Here is a 22,097-nt window from a genome sequence, read left to right on the forward strand (position 1 = left end):
TCATGTCTTAAAATAAGGGTAAGAGACACAGCAGTGGCAGTTTCATTGAGTGTTTATTTAATTGTATTTAAAATGTTCACATTAGCAAGCATCCATCGGAAGAAAAGAGCTGTTCCAGAGAACTCCAAAAACACATGCAAGATGTTGGTAGTGGCAGATCACCGTTTTTTCAAGTACATGGGCCGTGGGGAAGAGAGTACTACTATAAACTATTTGGTAAGTAAATATACTCTGTTACAATTTGCTGGAGTAAATGGAGGAAAAAATAGTGATTCAGTAGTTAAAACAACATACAGCTTATACTACTTTTCTACAACGTATATATTTACATCATGACTGTGTGTGCTTTTTACCTGGAAAAGTGCTAAATCATGCTTTAAAAATATTTTCTAATGGTGATACTGTAGTTAAATAATCTTGAAGTTTCATTTATAAACAAATCCCCTCCCTTCACGTACTACTTGTGGCTATGCTATTTTCTGCCTAAGAAATGTTCTTTTTCCAGTCAGAGCTTTAGAATCTCCTGGATTTTGAATTCCACTGCAAATGATCCAAGCATCTTTAAAGTTCAAGCATGTTTAAAGCTCATATGAGAGGCAAAGCGACTTGTATAGGTTTTTCTTCAAATTCTTCCAGGATTCTCTGTCCAGAACAATAAAATTGAAGCAGGTGTGGTAAACAATTTGTTTGGTTGTACAACCCTGGCAAGCAGCTCAGCCCCACCCAGCCGCTCGCTCACTCCTCCCCAGTGGGATGGGGGAGAGAATCAGAAGGGTAAAGGTGAGATAACTTGTGGGTTGAGATAAAGACAGTTTAATAGGTAAAGCAAAAGCTGTGCACACAAGCAAAGCAAAACAAGGAATTCATTCACTGCTTCCCATCAGCAGGCCGGTGTTCAGCCATCTCCAGGAAAGCAGGGCTCCATCACGCATACTGCTTACCAAGTAACCCAGCCAAAACTAGTACAATGGGGTTCTCTACCTGACAAGTCTTTGTGAAATAGAATGCCTGCCCACAGTCTTTCAGCAGAAGTGGAGAGTGTGGGTTTGGGGACTCAAGACAAAAACAAATGAAACCACTTTTGGAGGCCTGTTGTTTGTCAAGAGTCTCTTTCTGAGCCTGAATCTTTGAAATGCTAATCACTCTGTTCCATCTTTGCTGGCTTTTTGACCTTTCTGCCCCCAGAAATGTTTACATTCCCCAGGTAACAGAGCCTCAATTCGTGTATTTGCAGAGATGCTATTATCTCAGCATCTGACACATGACTCTTCCAGGCTAAACTACTGTTGTGTTTCCTGGGTGGATGTGTACTATAAACAACACAGTGATTGGAAAACTAAAGCATAAAATATTATGGAGTAGCTCTGAATGTCACTTTTCATTCTGAGCAAGTTTGATGGTTTATATTTAGTAGAAGGTGTTTTTTTAAGAAGATGAGAACAGCATGAGAAGGGTGGTATTGATAGTGAGCATTGACCAGAGACTTTCTGGAACCTTGTGTTTGAACCATAATGAAGAAAATAATAGGGTTTTGGCTGGGAGAGGGAAGCAGGCCTCAGGGGTCAGTTAAACTGGTAAGGCATCGTGCTAAAACAAAGTAGTAAAAACAACTCCCTCCTTTGCTCTTCCCCTCCAATAAACCTGGAAAACTAGTATATGAACAAATTGTTTCCCAAGATGGCTTGTTCTTAATATTATCGCTCTTCTGCTACACAAGTGAAAGTGATAAATGGGAAGGGTTGTACTGCTTTTTTATGATGGAAAATTTTCAGGGCTAATTGATAATACTCTGGATCTGAGTGCTGTTGGTTTTGGATCAGTGAATATGTTATATGTTATGTTATATGAGGTTCAATTTTAATTTGAAGTGAGTGTTTCTAGATAAGTATGTTGCAGCTTCTCTGAGTGTCTTGAACTTTATTGCATGAGAGCTCGGAACTAAATAACTTGTTCTTTTCTACATAGATTGAATTGATAGACAGAGTAGATGACATCTACCGAAATACTTCCTGGGACAATGGAGCCTTCAATGGGTACGGCATACAGATAGAGCAGGTATTCATGAGATATGCAAAGGGTTTCTAATTTAAAGGATAAGAACATGTTTTGGATATCAAGACTTCTGATTATTTTATCTGGGTTAGAGCTAAAATAATCCAATCCTACATTATTAACTCCAGCCAGGAGCACACTGAAATAGCATCTTGCCAGAGGTGGTATTAATGATTTGACACAGCATGCCCATTTTCAGTTCCTTGCAGCTTTTTGAGATGGGAGTTTTCAGGGAGAATCTTTCTATATTTAACCTCAATTCAAAGGTGCTTTTTTCCAGAATATGAGCAATTCTTGTTTCTATGAGACATACTCTTCTGCATGTATTTAATGTTTGTGTCTATGGCTAGTGCTTAGCTTACAAAGCCTGAGTGGTGCCCAAACACAGATGAAAAAAACATGAATCCTGCCTGAAGAGCTTTAATAACTCCCCTCAGATAGCATGATAGTGTAGAGGCTGGGATAGGGTAGACACACAGGATGTAGTGACTACAATTTATGTGATGGCTCCTGAAAGTTAGTGCACAAAAATCTGGAAAAGGTCATTAAAAAGAAGAGGAATACTTCGGCTTGAAGTACTGCAAGAGCTGTGATATGAAACACAGGGACTCATGGTACAAGCTAGCTGCCCCTTTGCTGGGGAAAGGTCTGCAGGAACAAGGAAGGAGAGTTAATTGGGCAGGGGGGGGAAAGAACATGATGCACTAATTCTACGTTACTGGGAAAGTAGCAATCCTTTAAAATATGTTTTGGTTGGCTAGAACTCTGAAATGATTTGGGGTTATTTATACTAGATGTAAATCCTGGTTATATTTGGGTGGTCTTTTTTTGATAGAGTAACATGCATCTCAAAGCAGAATGTTACAGTGAAAACTATTGATGTTGCTCTATAAAATGGCTCGTGTAGCTGCTTATGATGTAGTCAGTGTATCTTAACTAGCAGAGGCTGAAAAGTTAACATTAGAAGCATGCTGAGTCTGAATTTTTCTTCTTGCAGATCTATTGAGACATTTAAGATTACATTGAAAGCTTTTCTGTAGCTGTAAAATTGATCAAAATTCCTCTACATTGTTGTTGCCCTTTTTGAAATGTAGATTATCATCCACAATGAGCCAAATCTTGTAAAACCTGGAGAAAAGCATTACAATATGGCAAAAAGTTACCCAGATGAAAAGAAAGATGCCTGGGATGTGAAAATGCTCCTAGAGGTAGGTTGTAACCCTTGAAAAATTGTTCCCCTTACAGCAAATTACTCATTCATATAGCTGCTATGTAGTAACAGATGAAACTCCTCTACTTCCTTCGCATGATGTGTAGATGTTATAGAATCATAGAATCATTAAGGTTGGAAAAGACCTCCAAGATCATCGAGTCCAACTATCAACCCAACACACCATGCCCACTACACCATGTCCCTAAGCACCACGTCTACACTTCTTTTAAATACCTCCAGGGATGGTGACTCAACCACTTCCCTGGGCAGCCTCTTCCAAGGCCTGACCACTCTTTCAGTAAAGAAATTTTTCCTAATGTCCGATCTAAACCTTCCTTGGCGCAACTTGAGGCCATTTCCTCTCATTCTGTCGCTTGTTACTTGGGAGAAGAGACCAACACCCACCTCGCTACAACCTCCTTTCAGGTAGTTGTCGAGCGCGATGAGGTCTCCCCTCAGCCTCCTCTTCTCCAGGCTAAACAGTCCTAGTTCCCTCAGCTGCTTCTCATAAGACTTGTGCTCCAGGCCCTTCACCAGCTTCGTTGCCCTTCTCTGGACACGCTCCAGCACCTCCATGTCCTTCTTGTAGTGAGGGGCCCAAAACTGAACACAGGATTCGAGGTGCGGCCTCACCAGGGCCGAGTACAGGGGCACGATCACCTCCCTGCTCCTGCTGGCCACACTATTTCTGATACAGGCCAGCATGCTGTTGGCCTTCTTGGCCACCTGGGCACACTGCCGGCTCATGTTCAGCCGGCTGTCAACCAGCACCCCCAGCTCCTTTTCCTCTGGGCAGCTTTCCAGCCACTCTTCCCCAAGCCTGTAGCGTTGCATGGGGTTGTTGTGGCCAAAGCGCAGGACCCGGCACTTGGCCTTGTTGAACCTCATACAGTTGGCCTCAGCCCATCGATCCAGCCTGTCCAGGTCCCTCTGCAGGGCCTTCCTACCCTCCAGCAGATCAACAGTCCCGCCCAACTTGGTGTCATCTGTGACATTATGCAAAGTCAAACTACCTGATGTGCCCTGTAGCCCATGGTAAAGTGCTCCATTGCATAATTACGGAGCACACACCAATTAGAATTATTAATATGTCGCCTGAGTCAGAAAGGCAGTCCTGATATGTCTAGCCCTGAGACTGGCTGCCTTGTGATCTTCATCAAATTATTGTACTTGGGTTTCCCCTCTCTGTGAAAAGAGGAAATGAATAGACAAGTTATGTAAATGAATGTGTACAATGTACTTGGGTATTCATTTAATTTTCTGCAGCTCTGTAGGACAGATAACAGCTGCTTTTTTTCTGACTTAACCAGATCTAGAAGGTGCCCGTCTAGCTTATTAGAGAAATGTTCTTATCTATAGACTTGTAATATGCACCGTAAAGTGTCTTACAAAGATTTTACTTTTTTTTTTTCTTTAAAGCAATTTAGCTTTGATATTGCTGAGAAAGCAGCTCATGTGTGCCTTGCTCATCTCTTCACGTATCAAGATTTTGACATGGGAACGCTTGGATTGGCTTATGTTGGCTCTCCCAGACCTAACAGTCATGGTGGCATTTGTCCTAAAGGCAAGGCTTTCTTTTCTTCCCTCTCAATCGTGGGTTGAAAGCTAGTTTTTGTTGTTTGTGTTTAATCCTCTTCTCCAACTTTCATGAAGCATGATGTGTTATTTGCATAGACTCTAGTGGTTGGTTTTCAGATAGAATAGATGGCTGTTTTCTAGGCTGGAGCTGGAAAAAGACGAGAGGGAAGGATAAAAGTCACTAAGCTATCTGGTGTGAACAAGCTGGCTAGACCAAGCCCTAGACCAAGGGCTGCTTTGTGTGGGTGCATCTTGCAGCAGTTCTGGAATGGCAGATGCTATTGTCTTGGAAATTTCTTATATTTTCCCCTTTACTGCAATACATGAGCTATTTGTGCTGTGCTTGAAAGAATCCCCACTCCAAAAACTGGCAAGAGGCAGGGTCTCACTGGTGAGCCTGTGAGAACAATACAGCTGATCATATCCCCAAACAAGTATCCCTCTCTCCCCCCAAAAACCCTGAAACGCAAGAAAAATGTTTGGCAACTTTGATTTTTCTTTCTCCCTTCTATAGCTTATTATAGTCAAATTGCAAAGAAGGACATCTATCTGAATAGTGGCTTAACCAGCACCAAGAACTATGGGAAGACCATCCTCACAAAGGTAGGAGAGTATTCTCCTCTGCAGAGCATGAATGTTCGGTGTATGTACGTGTGTATTGGTGATGTGTGCCATGGGATTGTGACAAGCTTCTGTGCTCTCTCAGAGACAAGCTGCTGGCTTTCTGATTGAATCAGATCCCTGGAGACAAGGATGTAGGTCTACAAAACCAAAATCATAGGTTTTGTCCTTGCTGACAAGGGGAGTTGGGACTGAATGGAATTGAAAATTGAATTCCCTGGGAAACAGTGATGAGGAAACCTAGCCAGTGTCTAATAGGAGCTGTAGTTGTTCAGGTATAAACGGGATTTTGATATCCAAAGATGAATTTAAATGTCTTTTTCTTTTAAAAAACCCCAAGCCCTCAACAGAACAAGCAAATATTAGACAACAAGTAGACTTACAATAAGAATAAAATTAGTCTGCTGACTCAAATAAGAAAAAACCGACATGTTTGCTATTACGTACATCTACAACATGCAGATGTACGCTTGGTCTGTTCCATTTGCAAGGTAAAGCAGTGAAAGTAGTGCAGGCAAAGTGGGTGGTTTAGTTTGGGCCTTTTAATGAAATTTCTCTACCTGATTTTTGTGTGTGTGTGTCCTGAATAAGTAGAGCAGAGAATGGTATAACAGGCAGGGCCTATTAGTGCTAATAGTAAGCCTAATGTAAATTGATTGTGTCTGGATTTTTCTTTTCATACTTGATATGATAGTAAATACATAAAGGCCTGAATGTGAGCTTTGTCTCACTTGTAAAGATACCAGAGCAGTGCCTGTGTTTGCATCTACCAAATCTTTGCAGTTGGGCGTATTTCTCTTTCGCTGACTTCTCCTGACTTCTCAGCTGTGCTTTTCTGTAGCCTGATTATAAAGGGAATTCATAACTGATGTGTGGGCTAAACTTGGCACAGAAGCTGTCAAGAAGCTAGAAAAAAAAAACAGTGAAGCTTTGTGTGAGAGGGATGTTGACAAAGAGCTCTAGCTGTTGCCATGCTATTTGCATTTGTTTTTCAATCTCCAAGCTGGAGTTCTGCCTTGGATTACAAAGGAGATTGAGTTTGCTGTCTTCCCAGTGGCAGTCACAAAGCTTGGGATGAGGCAGCGGGAGCATTATGGATTGGTTTCACAGGGAGAGTGTCGCACGGTGTCCACTTGGGTTTTGAAAGACAAAAAAATATCTGCTTAAAACCGTTCCCCAAGTTAAACACGATGAAGCACAGGAGTGATCTCTGGGCATCTCTCCTGTCTCTGGCTCTCGCATTAGCTGTGCCTACACTGGGTACTGGTGCTGCTCGTTGCAGTGCTTGGTCCTTCCTGTGCCTGCACAGCAGCTGAGATGACAGTTAGCTCATCAAACTAGCTTCTCTCTCTCATTAACTGCTTGGTCGTCTTGTGGTTAACTTTTATTTTTGTGCCAGTTTTATTTATGATTGTCACCTTGTGAGCTTGACACCATCCGCTGGTCAGGGCACTGCGGGGAGGCGTGCAGCGAGGCAGAGCCGGTTTGGGATCCTCAGCAGGGGGAGTCCCGTCTTGCATAAATGATGTTGGAAATCCATCCCTGTTGGGCCACATTTGTAGATATCTTTCCTACTAATTGTGCAACAGAAGAGCTTATTCAGCACTCCTAATGTCATAATCCATTTAGAAGAAATAATTCTAATGGCAAGATATGTTAAACAAGAGATTGGCTAATCATAGTAGCTGTTTGTTGGATTGTTTTCTGTTTCAACTTTTTATGCCTTCCAGCTATTTAAAAGTAAATTTTGATATTTTAAGTATCTGCACTGCATTGAAAACAAGATTGAATTGGTATTCTAGGACAGCATTTTGCCTTTAACAGTGGTTTAGTATTCAAAACTCGTCCTGGAATGTGCCTTTGGAAATGCACCATAATTTTACTTGCCTTTAGTTGCCCACTTCTAAAAAAGAATGTTCACAGGGAAATCATTTTCCATCTCAGTCTATCTTAGAATTGCTGGTGGCCTGGAAGTAGCTGGGATCTTCTGTCCTGTCCTGCTCAGACTAATTTTTTTCATCATTGCTTTTTTCATGTTCAAAAAAGGAGGCTGACCTGGTTACAACGCATGAACTCGGACATAACTTTGGAGCAGAGCATGATCCCGATAGTCTGCCAGAATGTGCCCCCACTGAAGACCAGGGAGGGAAATACGTTATGTATCCAATTGCTGTCAGTGGAGATCATGAAAACAATAAGGTATAGTTGCATAGTTTTGCTTCCACGTACAAATTTCTGCTATGGTCAATGACCCTTTGCATGGAAAGTCTATTTAGTTAATGATTCCTGTAGCCTGAAACTATCAGGCATGTAATGGATTAGCCATAAGAAGAAAACTTGCATGCCGTTGGGTTCTCTGCAAGATAAGCTCATCTTTGGATTCTGAGTTTCACTGGAGTTCATAGCATGTCCAGGTGCTTTTCTAATTAGTTGTTTGTAATTAGCTGTGGCTGCATGCTCCTAAAAGCAAGTCATCAACAGGAGTCAAATATAGGACCTTCAGTACCAAATAGCATTTGGGTGGTCCATAGCTGCTATTGTTGGAGAGAGGCTGCCAGGTGCCGCAGCCATGGTGCTCGCCAGTCTCAGAAGCTTGCACTGGCAGTGTGGACTTGGCATTGGGCCTGTTCTGCAGATTATCGAGGGAATGGTTAGTTTGCAGTCTAGCCTGACTCACTGTGGTTCATGTTTAGCCCTGCTGCCGAGAGGCAGCGCAGTCTCTCCCTGTTGCTACAACTTAGCAGCCCTTCCTGGGGATGGTGGTTAGTGGCCCTGAAGCTGTGGGAGAGCTGGAGTTGGCTCTGTGACCCTGAGCCAGACTGCGTGCGGGTGTCCCTGCATTGTAACGTAGCAATGTCCTTTATGGACCCAACCGTTACTTTCCCATCTTAAAATTTTTCCAAGGTATCAAACTGGCAGTATAGAGTGCTTTCTGAGACACCAGAATTTGGAGGCTAAGGGGGCTGAGGCTGTCTTAGATGCCACTTGTTGACAGAAAGGTACGCTCCTCAGTGCTGCTCTTTCCCCTCGCGACTCTCTAGATGTTCTCAAGCTGCAGCAAAAAATCCATCCATAGGACCATAGAGATCAAGGCCCAGGAGTGCTTCAAAGAGCGCAACAACAAAGTGTGCGGGAATTCCAGGGTGGATGAAGGGGAGGAATGCGATCCTGGCCTCTTATACCAACAGGCTGATCCCTGCTGCTCTGCAGATTGTAAACTGAAAGACGGTGCCAAATGCAGGTAAGGGGAAATAAGCTGCAACGATGGGCTGGGCTGGGCTGGGCTGGGCTGAAAGCTCGTAAAGCCACCTGCAGTGTCACAGACCTGTTTCCTGGCTTGAAGGCTAAATGTGTGAACTGAAGACAATAAAGGATTCCAGGAAAGGCTACTGTGTGCATGGACTGTTTGCATACATTAATTTTTATAGCATTCTGTTACTTATTTCTGAGAAGTGCCAAGAGCTACAGACGTGAAGATGATGGTGATGATGATGATGATTATTATGCAAACTTGGGCATTCAAAAAATTAATATTAAAAATTTCCTGTGCAAATACAATTTTTGCACAGTAGCTTTAAACTGGGATCAGATACTGGTATTTTCAAGACTGCTGCAAAATGTGTTTGAGCAGACAACACAGTGACTGCACTAAACGAGTCCTGTTCTTCTTGCTCTTTGGGGAGTTCGTGGCCCTGTTGCAATGCAGTGTCTACTCTGTTTTTTCAGAGTTCAGCTCTGCACCATGTAACAGTAGAGAGCTCGTGCAACTCCTGTTGCTTAGCAAGAAATTCTCTCAATTTTAATGACTGTGTTTGTACGAAGGGCCTTCTTGCATTAGATGCAGAATAAAGAGAATAAAGAATAGTGCAGAATGAAGAGTAGTAAACCTTCAGGATAAACGGGGAAAAATGTGCGGGGAAGAAAACAGTGGAAGGTCTTGTCCAAAGCTGCACAGCAAGTAACAAGAGGATCCAAGTGCCTTGAATAAGTATAAGGATCCCTGTGTTGTCTCTCAATATGTTGTACTTTCTATGTGCTTTTACCTTTGGTAAATGAGGAGTGAGTGGGTGTCTGGAAAGGTGGTCGTGGGAGGGGGTAGAGAGGGTGAGGGTTTTGATTCAGTGAGTCAATCTCCAAGAAGTAGCTTTTTTTTTTTTCCCCTAAACATCGTTTTTTCCCTGGCTTTGTCATGCTTGTACTTCTTATAAAAAAAATTGCTTAGTATTTCTTCTTTTCACTTTAATCTTTCTACAGTGATCGGAACAGCCCCTGCTGTAAAGGCTGCCAGTTTGAAAGTGCACAGAAGAAATGCCAAGAAGCCATAAATGCCACTTGTAAAGGAGAGTCTTTTTGCACTGGTAGGACGTGTTTCTGTCCCCTCTACGTCAGCTAGCCAAGCGCTCCAGGCTCAGTGTCCTGTTCGATCCGCTTTCAAACTAGTGCCCTTTATTCATCCGGTACATGTAATTTTAGAGACCAGTTAAGCATCACGAAATTGCCCTATAATGAGCTTCATTGTAGTTCAGGAATCACTTGGTGATTTACTGCCCAGAAGAACATGAAAAATGTTGATTTTTTTTCTTTTTTTTGTTCCTTCTTTCTTTCCCTTAAAAAAAAAAAAGGCAAAACAGGGTGTGTAACCGGGAGGGGACAAGAATGAGCTGAATCTTGCCATAGAAAGAGTGGAAATACTGCAACTCTGCTTCATTTCCCCACTTGTTTACTTCCTCCTCATGACTCCTTGCCTCAGGAAAGATTAAGTCAGAGCTCCTGCTTTGCTGATGGCACCTCCAGGGTCTGCTACGTACTCCTTGGTCGCTGGAGTGCCACAATGCCTGAGTTGTTGAAAGCCTCCGAAGCTCTCGGAGGAGCTGGCAGGCAGCCTGCAGATCAAAGTCAAGAACAAGCTATTGGGGTTCCTCCTGGGATGAGTCTGGAGTCCTTTATTGTCCTTTTTTTTTCCTGCACACTTAGGTACTCTGCCCTTTACTCTAACACAGTCTTCCTACCCTGTCGACCTCCATCTGTAGGGAACAGCAGCGAGTGCCCCCCTCCAGGGAATGCTCCAGATGACACAGTCTGCGTGGACATGGGGAAGTGCAAGGATGGGGAGTGCGTCCCTTTCTGCGAGAGGGAGAAGAACCTACGGTCGTGTGCGTGCAACGGTGGGTTACATGGGACTGAACAGAAATGTGTGCTTCAGCTCTGCTCCTCGGAGAGTGCTGGCTTCGCTGTGGGCTTGCCTGTTGGGAGGGCTGAGTTTATGGTTTCTGAAAAAGTTTAAACTGTTGGTTTTTCAGGGCTAGTGTTTTCTGTTTGGAAAAGAAATGTAAATGTCCTCTAGTCCTCTGGTGGTCTGGGTTTGAAGACATTAAGATGAGATTTACAGTCTGGCACCCCAGTTAAAGGAGAGGGCACTCTCCCACCTTCCACCTCCTCTGCCACAGGCAGGCGGGAGGGAAAGTCTGACTGTTCTCCGATTGTAAAGAGATCCCAACCAACCTCTGGACCAGGCGTCTGGCAGAGGAGTGGTAGCCTACAACAAGTGATTAAAGAAAGATTTCAAAGAGGTTAAAGTGCCATGAGAACATAGGACCCCTAAGTCCAGTCCCCTGCTACTGCAAACCTGCCTGTCATATACTTCTGTCAATAAGCTTTACTGTTCGCTTGCTCTCCGTCTCAGCTCTTAAATCTGGTGAAGCAGCTGGGAGCAGGAGGAAAGCTTCACAGGGGCAGTGCAGAGAAGCGCTGTGAGCCCCACCATTTGAGATGGAGGGCATAGCCAAGGAGAATGGTGCCTAGAAATATTTAAATCTGTGTCTTGGTCATGTTTGGAACTCTTTCACCTGCCTGTTGATTCCTGCAGTGTTCGAGTATCAGCTTGGAGAACTCGGTCCCACTGTGTCCCCTAATAAATTGCACAGGGTATCTGGTTGAGTTTCAGGCTTGGTCATCAGAGTGCCTGAAATAGGGCAACTCGCACAGTCCTGCCTTCCCCATGGGGAAGCTGGGCAGGAACACAGTCAGCCAGGGGACACGTGGGGTTATGCATCTGTGTGGTTATAGGTTGTGGGTGACTCTTGGTGTTGCCGAGGAATGACTTTGTTGCTTTATTACAGAAACGGATAATTCCTGCAAGGTGTGCTGCCGGGACGAGCAGGATAGGTGCATACCGTACATCGATGCTAATGACCAGTTCCTGTTCCTGCGCAAGGGGAAGCCTTGCACTGTGGGCTTCTGCGATACAAATGTAAGTTTTCCCAGATGTCAGTGCACTGCATGCTCTGCTTCTGTAGCTGGGTGTTTGAGAGTCCTCTGTGATGAGGACTGTGCTGGTAAAGAGAAGCCAAAGCTTGATGTGCTGCTGAGCAGGGTGATACTAAGCAGGGTGTAAGTACCTCTCCACAGGGTAAATATTAAAGGGTGTCTGAGGCTGTAGGTGGAAGTTAGTTCTGCAGAGACCCGTGCAAGGTGAAGCTGTTACCTTCTGCCATTGCTTATTGCCCCTTTTGCTGCTCCCCACAGCTCAGCCAGCCAGCAGTTTGTGCGAAGGAGGTGAATGAGCACTGCCCTAAGCTCAGCTAGGCTTGCAGTGCTTGCTATTTCAGCTGTTCACATTAGCCCAATTAATTTTGACTAAAATAATTCAGGTCAGGGAGCAATCGTGTGAAAATCTAGTTGGCAGTATCTGAAGGGGGCAGCGAGCCTGTGGCAGGGAGACTGGTGGGTTGCTGCCGCTCAGTGACCGTTTCCATGGTACAGCTGCATGGACAGTCGTGTCACCTGCAGACCCCAACTGTCGGAGCTAAACTGGGTGTTGGCAGAAGTGAATTTGGGAGGGCGTGCCCCAGCGCTTCCGCCGGCAGAACTGAAAGACCGATGATCTGTGTTAAACCAGCACAGCCAGATCTGGGAGTGAGTCTGTCTGTAACGTTGGGCTCCTGAGAGCTGCAGCCTTCTTGGTGGGTAATGGGAACTGAGGCTTCCGGTGCTTAAACCTCTCCAGAAACTTCAGTTTTATGTCCCCTAACATGGGGTGAGGGTGGGGCAATTTTTGCACATTTCAAACATTAAAATTTCATCTGTTTCAGCAATAGAATTGAAACTCTTTTGCCAAAAATAAAGGCAGTAAAAATGGACTGCTGCTACTGGGCATGAATGTAAACCTATATTCAGAATTTGAGTCAAGTGCTGCTGTGTCTGTAGATTTTATTTCATTATAATCTTTGTATCTTCTTCCCTCTCCATCTTACGCTTAGATAGTGTAAGATTATTTTGTAAATAAATGTTTACTTTTGCAGGGTAAATGTGAGAAGCAAGTACAGGATGTGATTGAACGATTTTGGGATTTCATAGACCAACTCAGCATCAATACTTTCGGTAAGATATGTAACCATATCCTCTGGGGTTTTTTTAGTTCATGACATGAACCTCTAAAGCCTCAGAGGGAGTTAGCTGGCTGTTTTTATTCACCTGTATGCAAGGGTAGCTAGCAGCTGCGTTTCTGATAATATAAATATATTTTTGCCTAAAGTTTGACAATACTGATCTTGTCTTTTAAAGCTGAAAGGACGGGGGATCATTTTGCATTTTTCCACTCCGTTATTTTCTAGGGATCTTCCAAGCACGTAAAGGAGACGATAGCTTCTTGTCTGAATACCAAGAAGTAGTTCAATTAGAGAAAAGTAAATAACAGACAGTCTTTTTAGAGGTCAGCTAGATTCGGCGTAGTATAAAGTGGGCCTCTCAGTGGGATTTAAATGTCAACAGACTGGGAGAGGAAAACTTCATTTCTCTCTTATTTAAGAAAACCACGGAGGTCGCGCACCTCAAGCTGTGTGCCTGTACTGAGTCACTGCCCAGCGATGGTGAGTGGGCCTCCTTGGTCCTGATCCCCACTGTGCAATCCAAGCAGTGTAACCCCCCAGTGTCTCGCCCTGTGTTACTGGAACCATACAAAACCTGTTAATAAGCTGGTGCTGTGTAATGGCTGGGTAACTACATATGCTCACGGTAATGCTGTGCCTGCACAGTGTAATTATCTGGGCTTGGGGCTTTCGATCTTGAGTTCTAGGGTCAAAAAATTGTTTCTTAAGTAATTGTTAAAGGTATTTAGCCTACTCAGGTAGAGGCAGTTGTGTATCTTTGATCTTCAAATATTTTGTTTGTGGAGGCAGGTAGTTACCACTTGACTGTAAAATCAGGATTTGGTAACAGACTCGCGGTGTGTCTTGTGTAATTGAGAGGGGCTTGGCTAACTCAATATAGCCGGTTCCCAATCAACTCATATTAAATGCTACGGCCTGTCAGCATTTCTCATCAGAGAAGAACGAAGGAAAAAACCTGTTAACATATTGGATACAATTTTCCAAAATTTTATAACTTCTTTCATCTTTGCCTAGTCCTGCAATTCCGTGGCCTGGCTTGCGTGAGCAGAGGCTGCAGAATGGGGATAGGTGTGTATGTTCAGTATTTGGTAGGTAACTAACAGATTTGAACTGATTTCACAGGGAAGTTCCTAGCGGATAATATAGTGGGCTCTGTGCTTGTCTTCTCCTTACTTTTTTGGATTCCTCTCAGCATCCTTGTGCATTGCGTGGTGAGTAAGCTGTCTTTGGGATGACTGCTCTATTGGATAGAGCTGTAAGAGAACACCCTTCAAATATGAAATGGCAGATGTCTGTGGGAGAAGGCGATGGGAAGCTTTTAGCAAACCCCAGGGGATGAATCCAGCATATGTAAGACTTACTGCTCCTTCAGTAGGCAAAACTCCTGCTAAACTCTGCTGGGCTCTGGCAGACCCAGTGCTCCCATGACTGTTCGCTGGAGCCCTTCCCATTCTTTCCTAGGCAGATCCCAAATTCTACCCAAGTATAATTTTGGTAACTGCCATTAGAGTCAAAGTTTTCGAAAGCCCTGCTAAGAAATAAGACACCCACATTTTGTGGGGAGACCCAGGGCGGGAAGTGGTCTTGGTTGAGCTTGGGTGGATGGGTAAAGAGAGGGAGCTCACGGCAACTGAGAGCGTGGGCACGTGGTGTGATGCTGACAGCAGTGTGGGGTTAGAGTGGAGGCTTGCTGTGCCCACGAGTACTCCTGGGTGGATGGGAAGGCATGGGAAGGGAGAAGAGCCCCACGCCCTGCTGTGTCCCTGCAGGGAGATGGGGACAGGGACCTTGCAGTTGGGAAACTAACTTTCTTATTCTGTGTGTGTACGTTTTGGTTTGCTTTCATTTGTTTGTTTTCCAATAGGACAAGAAATTGGACAAGCAGTACGAGGAGAACACAAAGTCCCTGTTTTGCCCCAGTGTAAGTTGCTGTCTGAATATGAATTGGTAGAAAGCTATCCAATATGTATTAGAAAATCTGAACCTATGGTGTGTGCAGTATTTACCAAAGAAGTGATAATAGACAGACCTGGAGCCCCGTGCCTCACGCTGCAGATGGATGAATCAATTTGAGGGAAACTGTGTTTTCTTGAACAAGCCTGGGTTCGATATATCAAGCACTGCAGCTTGGTGGGGTCTGATTCTTCCTTCCTGTAAGAGCTGCGCCTTGACCTTGTTGACAAAGCAGCGCTCTTGCAGCAGCCGCAGCTCCCGGGGCAGGAAGCCGCTCCGCTCTGCGGAGCACTGCTTCGTGCAGCGGGTGCCTGTGTACGGGGTCCCCCCAGCACGGTCATTCCGCAGCTTCAGCCACAGACCGCTTGTTCCCAGCCAAGTGGTGTCAACAAAGCACAAGACTTAGCGGGGTGACGCTGCAGAAAAATCTCTGCAAAATATGGTGTCTTTGCAGAATGGTTGTTTGCAGGAGTCAAACAACCATTGGTGGCCAGATGTGCTAAAGCCTTCCGGTTGCTTATGGGAGAGCTGGCCTCAGGGTGCAGGGACCTATCAGTGACACTCCTCACCTTGTAGATACTGAGTTGGGAGAGGAGAAGAACAAAAAAATGCCTAGATAAATTTTAATTACAGTCCAGCACAGGACACCTTCTGACATAGATTTTCTGGGTGTCCTGTCCAGTGCTTTGACAACCTAATTCTTATTAATAACTGAAACATTCAGTTAAGGAAATGTCATTTTGAAACGGGAGAGGGAAAAAAGCCTTGCAGAGCTCCTGTACAAGCACCGGGGGAAGCATACTGAAGTCAAAGACCGCTGAGGCAGATTGCCTCTGTCATCTACTCCAAATAGCTGAAGGCGATCTTAGTTCGAGTCCCCCATAGCTGGTCTTGAAAGCTGTCGTGGTTTAACCCCAGCCGGCAGCTCAGCCCCACCCAGCCGCTCGCTCACTCCCCCTGGTGGGATGGGGGAGAGAATCAGAAGAGTAAAAGTGAGAAAACTCATGGGTTGAGATAAAGACAGTTTAATAGGGAAAGCAAAAGCGGCGCATGCAAGCAAAGCAAAACAAGGAATTCATTCCCTACTTCCCATCGGCAGGCAGGTGTTCAGCCATCCCCAGGAAGGCAGGGCTCCATCACACATAGCGGTTACTTGGGAAGACAAACGCCATCGCTCCAAATGTCCCCCCTTCCTCCTTCTTCCCCCAGCTTTATATGCTGAGCATGACGTCATATGGTATGGAATATCCCTTTGGTCAGTTGGGATCAGCTGTCCCAGCTGTGTCCCCTCCCAACTCCTTGTGCCCCCCCAGCCTACTCGCTGGTGGGGTGGGGTGAGGAGCAGAAAAGGCTTTGGCTCTGTGCAAGCGCTGCTCAGCAATAACGAAAACATCCCTGTGTTATCAACACTGTTTCCAGCACAAATCCAAAACACAGCCCCATACTAGCTACTATGAAGAAAATTAACTCTATCCCAGCCAAAACCAGCACAAATGCCATACGAAAAGTCACCTTGGAGCTTTATACCTGAATTCAATCAAAAAAATCCCAGAAGGAGGTGTAGCAACAGAGCATAGTTAATGGACTCCTTGCACCTGCAACAGTTTAACAAACAAATCTCATGTCTTCTGGATCTGCTGAGGATTGAGAGGTTGGGAAATGTAGTACTGGTAGCAGGTAAACATCTCATCCTCACCAGTATTAGCATTTACTAAGGTTCATGGGGATTTTTTTTTATCCCCAGAAATCTCTGGATATTTTCCAAACCATGCTCAAACACAAGCAGGGGTCAATGGGCTTTCACTTAATGTGGGTTGCAGAATTTGGCTGTGATCACAGTGGTCCCCCTCTGGTCTTTGACCCTGTGTTCAGTGCAACTTCTTGCACATGGAAGAGGGAACTCTTCAGGTTGGAAGAGTGGAATAAGCTGTACCTGTGGCTGTTTCCCTGCACTGAGCTCTCGGTGTCGGCTGGCTTGACCCTGCATTTCCAGCCCTAGGTTTTGCCAAAGCAGTGCTGGGCGCCAGCGGAGGTGGGGCTGGGTCGTCAGCTCTGTCCCGGGGAGGCTGTCACCTGTGGAGCTTTATATGGAGAAGGAACAAGCAGAGATACAAAGGCCTTTCTGCCTGTAGTGCTTAGCGTAGCTGGATTTCTTGAGAAAAAACCAACACAACAGATTACTTCTGCTGGATGTTCCCTTGCTCTTAAGTAAGCATAGATCTACTGTAAAATCCACAATCTTACTCCTTTGCCAACGCAGTGCAGTGGGCTCAGCGTGGCTGGCGCAGGGTAGCCCGTGGCGGCAGGAGGGCGGTCAGCACGTCTCTGCTGGGAGTGGAGGAGGGACACAGTAGCCTTTGAACGGCTCTAACAAGTGCGGTGCTCCTCAGAAGGTGCCTGTTGCCTGTTCCCCTTGAAAACAGTGCAAAATGGACTAGACCCTGGTTGCTTCTCCCACTGACATGGCTGCTTGTGTCTTGCAGAACGTGGAGATGCTCAGCAGCCTGGACTCTGCCTCCGTTCGAATCATCAAGCCCTTCCCCGCGGCGCAGTCGACAAGCCGGCACCAGCCGCTGCAGCCCATCACAGCCGTGCCCGCCGTCACTGCGGCACCAAAACAGGACCACCAAAGAATGGACACTATTCAGGAGGACCCAAGCACTGACTCTCACATTGACGAGGACGGGTTTGAGAAGGACCCTTTCCCAAATAGCAGCTCAGCCGCCAAATCTTTTGAGGACTTGACAGACCATCCTGTCATTAGGAGTGAGAAAGCTTCGTCCTTTAAACTACAGCGCCAGAACCGGGTGGACAGCAAAGAAACAGAATGCTAGTGTCTTGCTGCCTTCTACATGTATGACTTGTGTCTGCAAAATAAGGATCTAAAACCATTTCATTTATATAAATATAAATATATGTATATATATTTTTGTGAGGGATGGGAGAAATAAGGAAGTGACCTACTGCAGATGCTGGTCATGTGTATGACCTTCCTTAAATTACATTTATTAGAGCATTATATCTTTTAAAAAGGAAAATCCAAACTAAAACTGGCTTGTTTTTGAAGCTTTTTGGATTTGTTTTTCTATTTCCTTGACCTTTAACATTTCCTTCAACCTGTGGTGCAAAACCGAATATCCTGCTGGATATTGGATTGTGTATATCGGCCTTTTTTATAATTTAATATTTTGTAGTCTGACAGCACTGATAGACAAAATTAAGGGGCTTTTAAAAACAAAATGAAAACACTGCAGTATGTTCCCTACGGAGTAGATCATTTAGCAATTTAAGGTACATGGAAGCAAAAGCGTAAACAGATGCCTTGAGAACAGAATGAGAGTAATGAAACATAGAAATATATTCTCACAGCATTAAATGAAGGTGCATAATTACAATCAAGAAGCTTAAGATATACAGCTTTGAAATAAATAAAAATAAAAGGGTCATGCAGAGGCTGTTAAACTTATATGATGCATGGAAATGCTCCTCTAGTGTGAAACTGTTTTGCCTCTAGCGTCGTGTCTCTGTTGCAGAGGAAGGCTTTCGTTGGGAGTTTCCCACTCTGCGCTAAGAGGCTTGTGTGTCGCAGGTGTCTGGTAGGAGAAAGAAGTGTAAGTGGAGAAATCACTTATGCGGATGAGGACCGTTTTAACCAGCTGTTCACAGTGGGTGTTTCAGTGCAGAGATGTTTCTCCGAATGTTATTTTGAAATAGGTAACGCTATTGTTGAGATGTTCAGAGCTGAGCCTCAGTTTTGTGTGGTCTATGCGGCCTTTGGAAGCTCCTACTGCATAAATCAAATGGGGGGGTGGAAATTCACTTCATTGCAGGGGGGGCATTTGTTTAAAAACAATTGTGAATTGAATCAAAAAAGAAATAAACCTTTGTTAAACTTACAGGGCAAGTATAAGGAGGAGACTTCATGAATTCAAATTTCCACACAGGTAATACAATGTGATGTTAAAAGTTGGTAATTTAATGGTGTCCTCTAATGTGATATACCTGGAGATCTGTAAGCTGAGCTGGGACTGGTACAGGAGCGTTGTTTTAGCTTAGTGTCAGATGGACTGACACAGTGGAGTCACAGAGCAACTGTCGTGATAGTAAAGTAGCGTCTTAATTCTGCATGTTTTCTCCTGTAATAATCTGTTGATAAAACTGACATAAAACGTGACCAACGGTAGAACCATTTTAACTGTTACAAGCCTGCGCTCAGCCTCAGGGGACCCGCAGCTGCGGAAAGCCTTTGTGTTTTTAAATGTGAGGGAAAGGAACCAGACCTGTGCTGACAGGATTGCGGGAGTACCCCCCGCTCCTCCCTGCCCAAGGATACTTGTTACACTAATACTTGAACGTGTGCCTTATGGTATTCCTATCTGACTAGCTATTGTGTTTTATATACTCGTTTTGAACTTTTGGGGGGTTTTTTTGTTTGTTTGGGTTTTCTTTTTTTGATTCAGTGCAAAGTTTGTGTGTGAGGAGTTAATTTAATTCCCAAAACAATAAAAGCTTTTTATATTTAAAAAAAAAAAAATCAGTTAAGCGAGCTGTTTCTGTGCAGTCCTTCATGAGTTGTCAAACCCTGAGTTAAAAGTCTGGCATGCAGCCAGACTTGAGCCAGTTACTTCTCACTGCTCTCTCAACTCGGCTCCTGCGCATCCGCGGTACAGCTCTGCACCCCCGCTTCCTGCTGGGGACGTGTCCTGTGGGTTATCGTACAATCATAGAGTCGATTACATTGGAAAAGACCTTTAAGATCATTGAGTCCAACCATTAACCTAGCACTGTCAAGCCCACCACTACACCGTGTCCCCAAGTGCCTCATCTACACGACTTTTAAATACCTCCAGGGATGGTGACTCCACCACTTCCCTGGGCAGCCTGTTCCAAGGCCTGACCACTCTTTCAGTAGAGAAATTTCTCCTAATGTCCAATCTAAACCTCCCTTGGTGCAACTTGAGGCCGTTTCCTCTCGTCCTATCGCTTGTTACTTGGCAGAAGAGACCAACACCCACCTCGCTACAACCTCCTTTCAGGTAGTTGTAGAGCGCGATGAGGTCTCCCCTCAGCCTCCTCTTCTCCAGACTAAACAGTCCCAGTTCCCTCAGCCGCTCCTCATCAGACTTGTGCTCCAGGCCCTTCACCAGCTTCGCATGGCCAGTTCTGACACTGAAATTCGTATCTAAGGTATGGGTGTGTGCTCAAATGCCTTTTTAGGTAGCAAATGTGTAAGAACGTGTTCTCAGCACTAAGGTTGTTACTTCCCAAATGAAAAACAGGCAGTGGCAGGTGCTTGGGAGCATGAAAACAGAGGTTTGGAGCAGGCCTCGGAAATCACAGAATCCATCCCCCAATCTAAGCTGTGTTCCAGAAGCTGTGAAATCTGTACTTGCACAGTTTGTTCGTCACATCTAACACAGGAAGAGCCACAGCTTCCACAGGGAGCCCCTTTCACTGTTCAGCCAGTCTTTAAGTGTTTACTACAGAAAGGACAGTCCAGTTTAATATTCATAAATATTTATAAATCAAATAGCTTCTGGTCTAGCCCCAGGCACATGAGAAATAACTACTAACGCTCCAGTTTGTAACGCTATTACACAGATGACAGGTCTTGGCCAACTTGTCTTAATTAGTGAAGCAAAGGCAGCCTCATGGCACTAACAAAGCAGGACATCCTGATGCGCTCTCATCACTCTCTGTTTCACCCAATGCATAATAAATACATCACCTAAGGCCTCATTGTTTTCTGCCCATGTAACTGTTAATACAGCCCAGACTTACGTGGGGGTTTTTAATTGCAGTGATACAATGTTTATTTCTCTCTAATCCATGGGTCCATAGTACTCTCATTTCTTCTGCTATCTGGCTGGCTAGCCAATTATTTCCCAAACTACTTTTTTTTTTCCATGCTTGTTGAATATCATCTAGGTTTCAGGCAATTTTTTTTTCCGTTTGTAAAGGTAGTTTTGTAGTTTAATTGTGTTCTCTTGGCCAAAAACTATACATAGTATGCAGTACTCATCTTTTACATCAATTGTTAAATTATGGGTGAAGGCCAAAGCTCACTTGAAATGTCTCCTTAACTTGATGGCAAATTACGTATGATGCAGTTTTGTCAGCAGAAATGCAGACCCTTTCTAGTAGTTTCTTCAAGATCTAAGCTTCTCAAAATGAGCATCTGCATCACCAGTTTTATGTTGCCCAAAACCATGCACTGTTTTGAAATCTGTGTCTATATGCAAGAAGCTGCTGCTGAGCCCAAAGTAAGTTAAACTTTAAAACCCCTGCTCTGAACTACAACATATCACTATCAAAATCCTTGCTAAAGCTCAGATAGATGATAACTGCTTTTACTGCTGTATTACAACCAAATAAATTAGCATCTGCACTGACGTTAATGGCTCTTGACAAACTCCACACTGCTGCCTCTTATCGGCTCCTTGGTGTTTAAAGCTAGAAGATGGTATTAATCAAGGTGTAGTCCCCAAAGCTCAGCTAGGCCAGGTACTCCTCAGGGCAGCCTCTCTCCCTTGGGCTCAGGGCAGCTGAATCATAGAATCACTAAGGTTGGAAAAGACCTCTAAGATCATCGAGTCCAACCGTCAACCCAACACACCATGCCCACTACACCATGTCCCTAAGGGCCTCATCTACACGTCTTTTAAATACTTCCAGGGATGGTGACTCCACCACTTCCCTGGGCAGCCTGTTCCAAGGCCTGACCACTCTTTCAGTAAACAAATTTCTTCTGATGTCCAGTCTAAACCTCCCTTGGTGCAACTTGGGGCCATTTCCTCTCGTCCTATCGCTAGTTACTTGGCAGAAGAGACCAACACCCACCTCGCTACAACCTCCTTTCAGGTAGTTGTCGAGCGCGATGAGGTCTCCCCTCAGCCTCCTCTTCTCGAGGCTAAACAACCCCAGTTCCCTCAGCCGCCCCTCATAAGACTTGTGCTCCAGGCCCTTCACCAGCTTCGTTGCCCTTCTCTGGACATGCTCCAGCACCTCCATGTCCTTCTTGTAGTGAGGGGCCCAAAACTGAACACAGTATTCGAGGTGCGGCCTCACCAGGGCCGAGTACAGGGGCACGATCACCTCCCTGCTCCTGCTGGCCACACTATTTCTGATACAGGCCAGGATGCCATTGGCCTTCTTGGCCACCTGGGCACACTGCCGGCTCATGTTCAGCCGGCTGTCAACCAGCACCCCCAGGTCCTTTTCCTCTGGGCAGCTTTCCAGCCACTCTTCCCCAAGCCTGTAGCGTTGCCTGGGGTTGTTGTGGCCCAAGTGCA

The 22,097-nt window shown here is 44.8% G+C and overlaps 1 protein-coding gene across 6 annotated transcripts in view; it reads left to right on the forward strand.

Moving 5' to 3' along the window:
• The window catches only part of ADAM17 (ADAM metallopeptidase domain 17), a 37,719-nt gene extending 18,380 nt beyond the window's left edge, over positions 1-19,339 (forward strand). For 3 of the 6 annotated variants that reach the window (XM_075145073.1, XM_075145074.1, XM_075145077.1), the window contains 14 exons: positions 86-216; positions 1,966-2,055; positions 3,147-3,260; positions 4,685-4,829; positions 5,358-5,446; positions 7,511-7,663; positions 8,506-8,705; positions 9,719-9,822; positions 10,495-10,629; positions 11,584-11,714; positions 12,766-12,844; positions 13,975-14,063; positions 14,717-14,773; positions 17,289-19,339. In XM_075145073.1, the coding sequence (XP_075001174.1) occupies positions 86-216; positions 1,966-2,055; positions 3,147-3,260; positions 4,685-4,829; positions 5,358-5,446; positions 7,511-7,663; positions 8,506-8,705; positions 9,719-9,822; positions 10,495-10,629; positions 11,584-11,714; positions 12,766-12,844; positions 13,975-14,063; positions 14,717-14,773; positions 17,289-17,639 (1,868 nt within the window). In that variant the 3' untranslated portion in view covers positions 17,640-19,339. Of the gene's footprint in view, positions 1-83; positions 217-636; positions 781-1,965; positions 2,056-3,146; positions 3,261-4,684; positions 4,830-5,357; positions 5,447-7,510; positions 7,664-8,505; positions 8,706-9,718; positions 9,823-10,494; positions 10,630-11,583; positions 11,715-12,226; positions 12,635-12,765; positions 12,845-13,077; positions 13,131-13,974; positions 14,064-14,716; positions 14,774-17,288 lie in introns of those variants that run through there. The other 3 variants (XM_075145076.1, XR_012672883.1, XM_075145075.1) reach the window with 3 other exon arrangements.
• The last annotated feature ends 2,758 nt before the right edge of the window (positions 19,340-22,097 follow it).

Source organism: Calonectris borealis, chromosome 3, assembly GCF_964195595.1.
Source record: "Calonectris borealis chromosome 3, bCalBor7.hap1.2, whole genome shotgun sequence".
In the NCBI taxonomy this organism is placed as follows: Eukaryota; Metazoa; Chordata; class Aves; order Procellariiformes; family Procellariidae; genus Calonectris; species Calonectris borealis.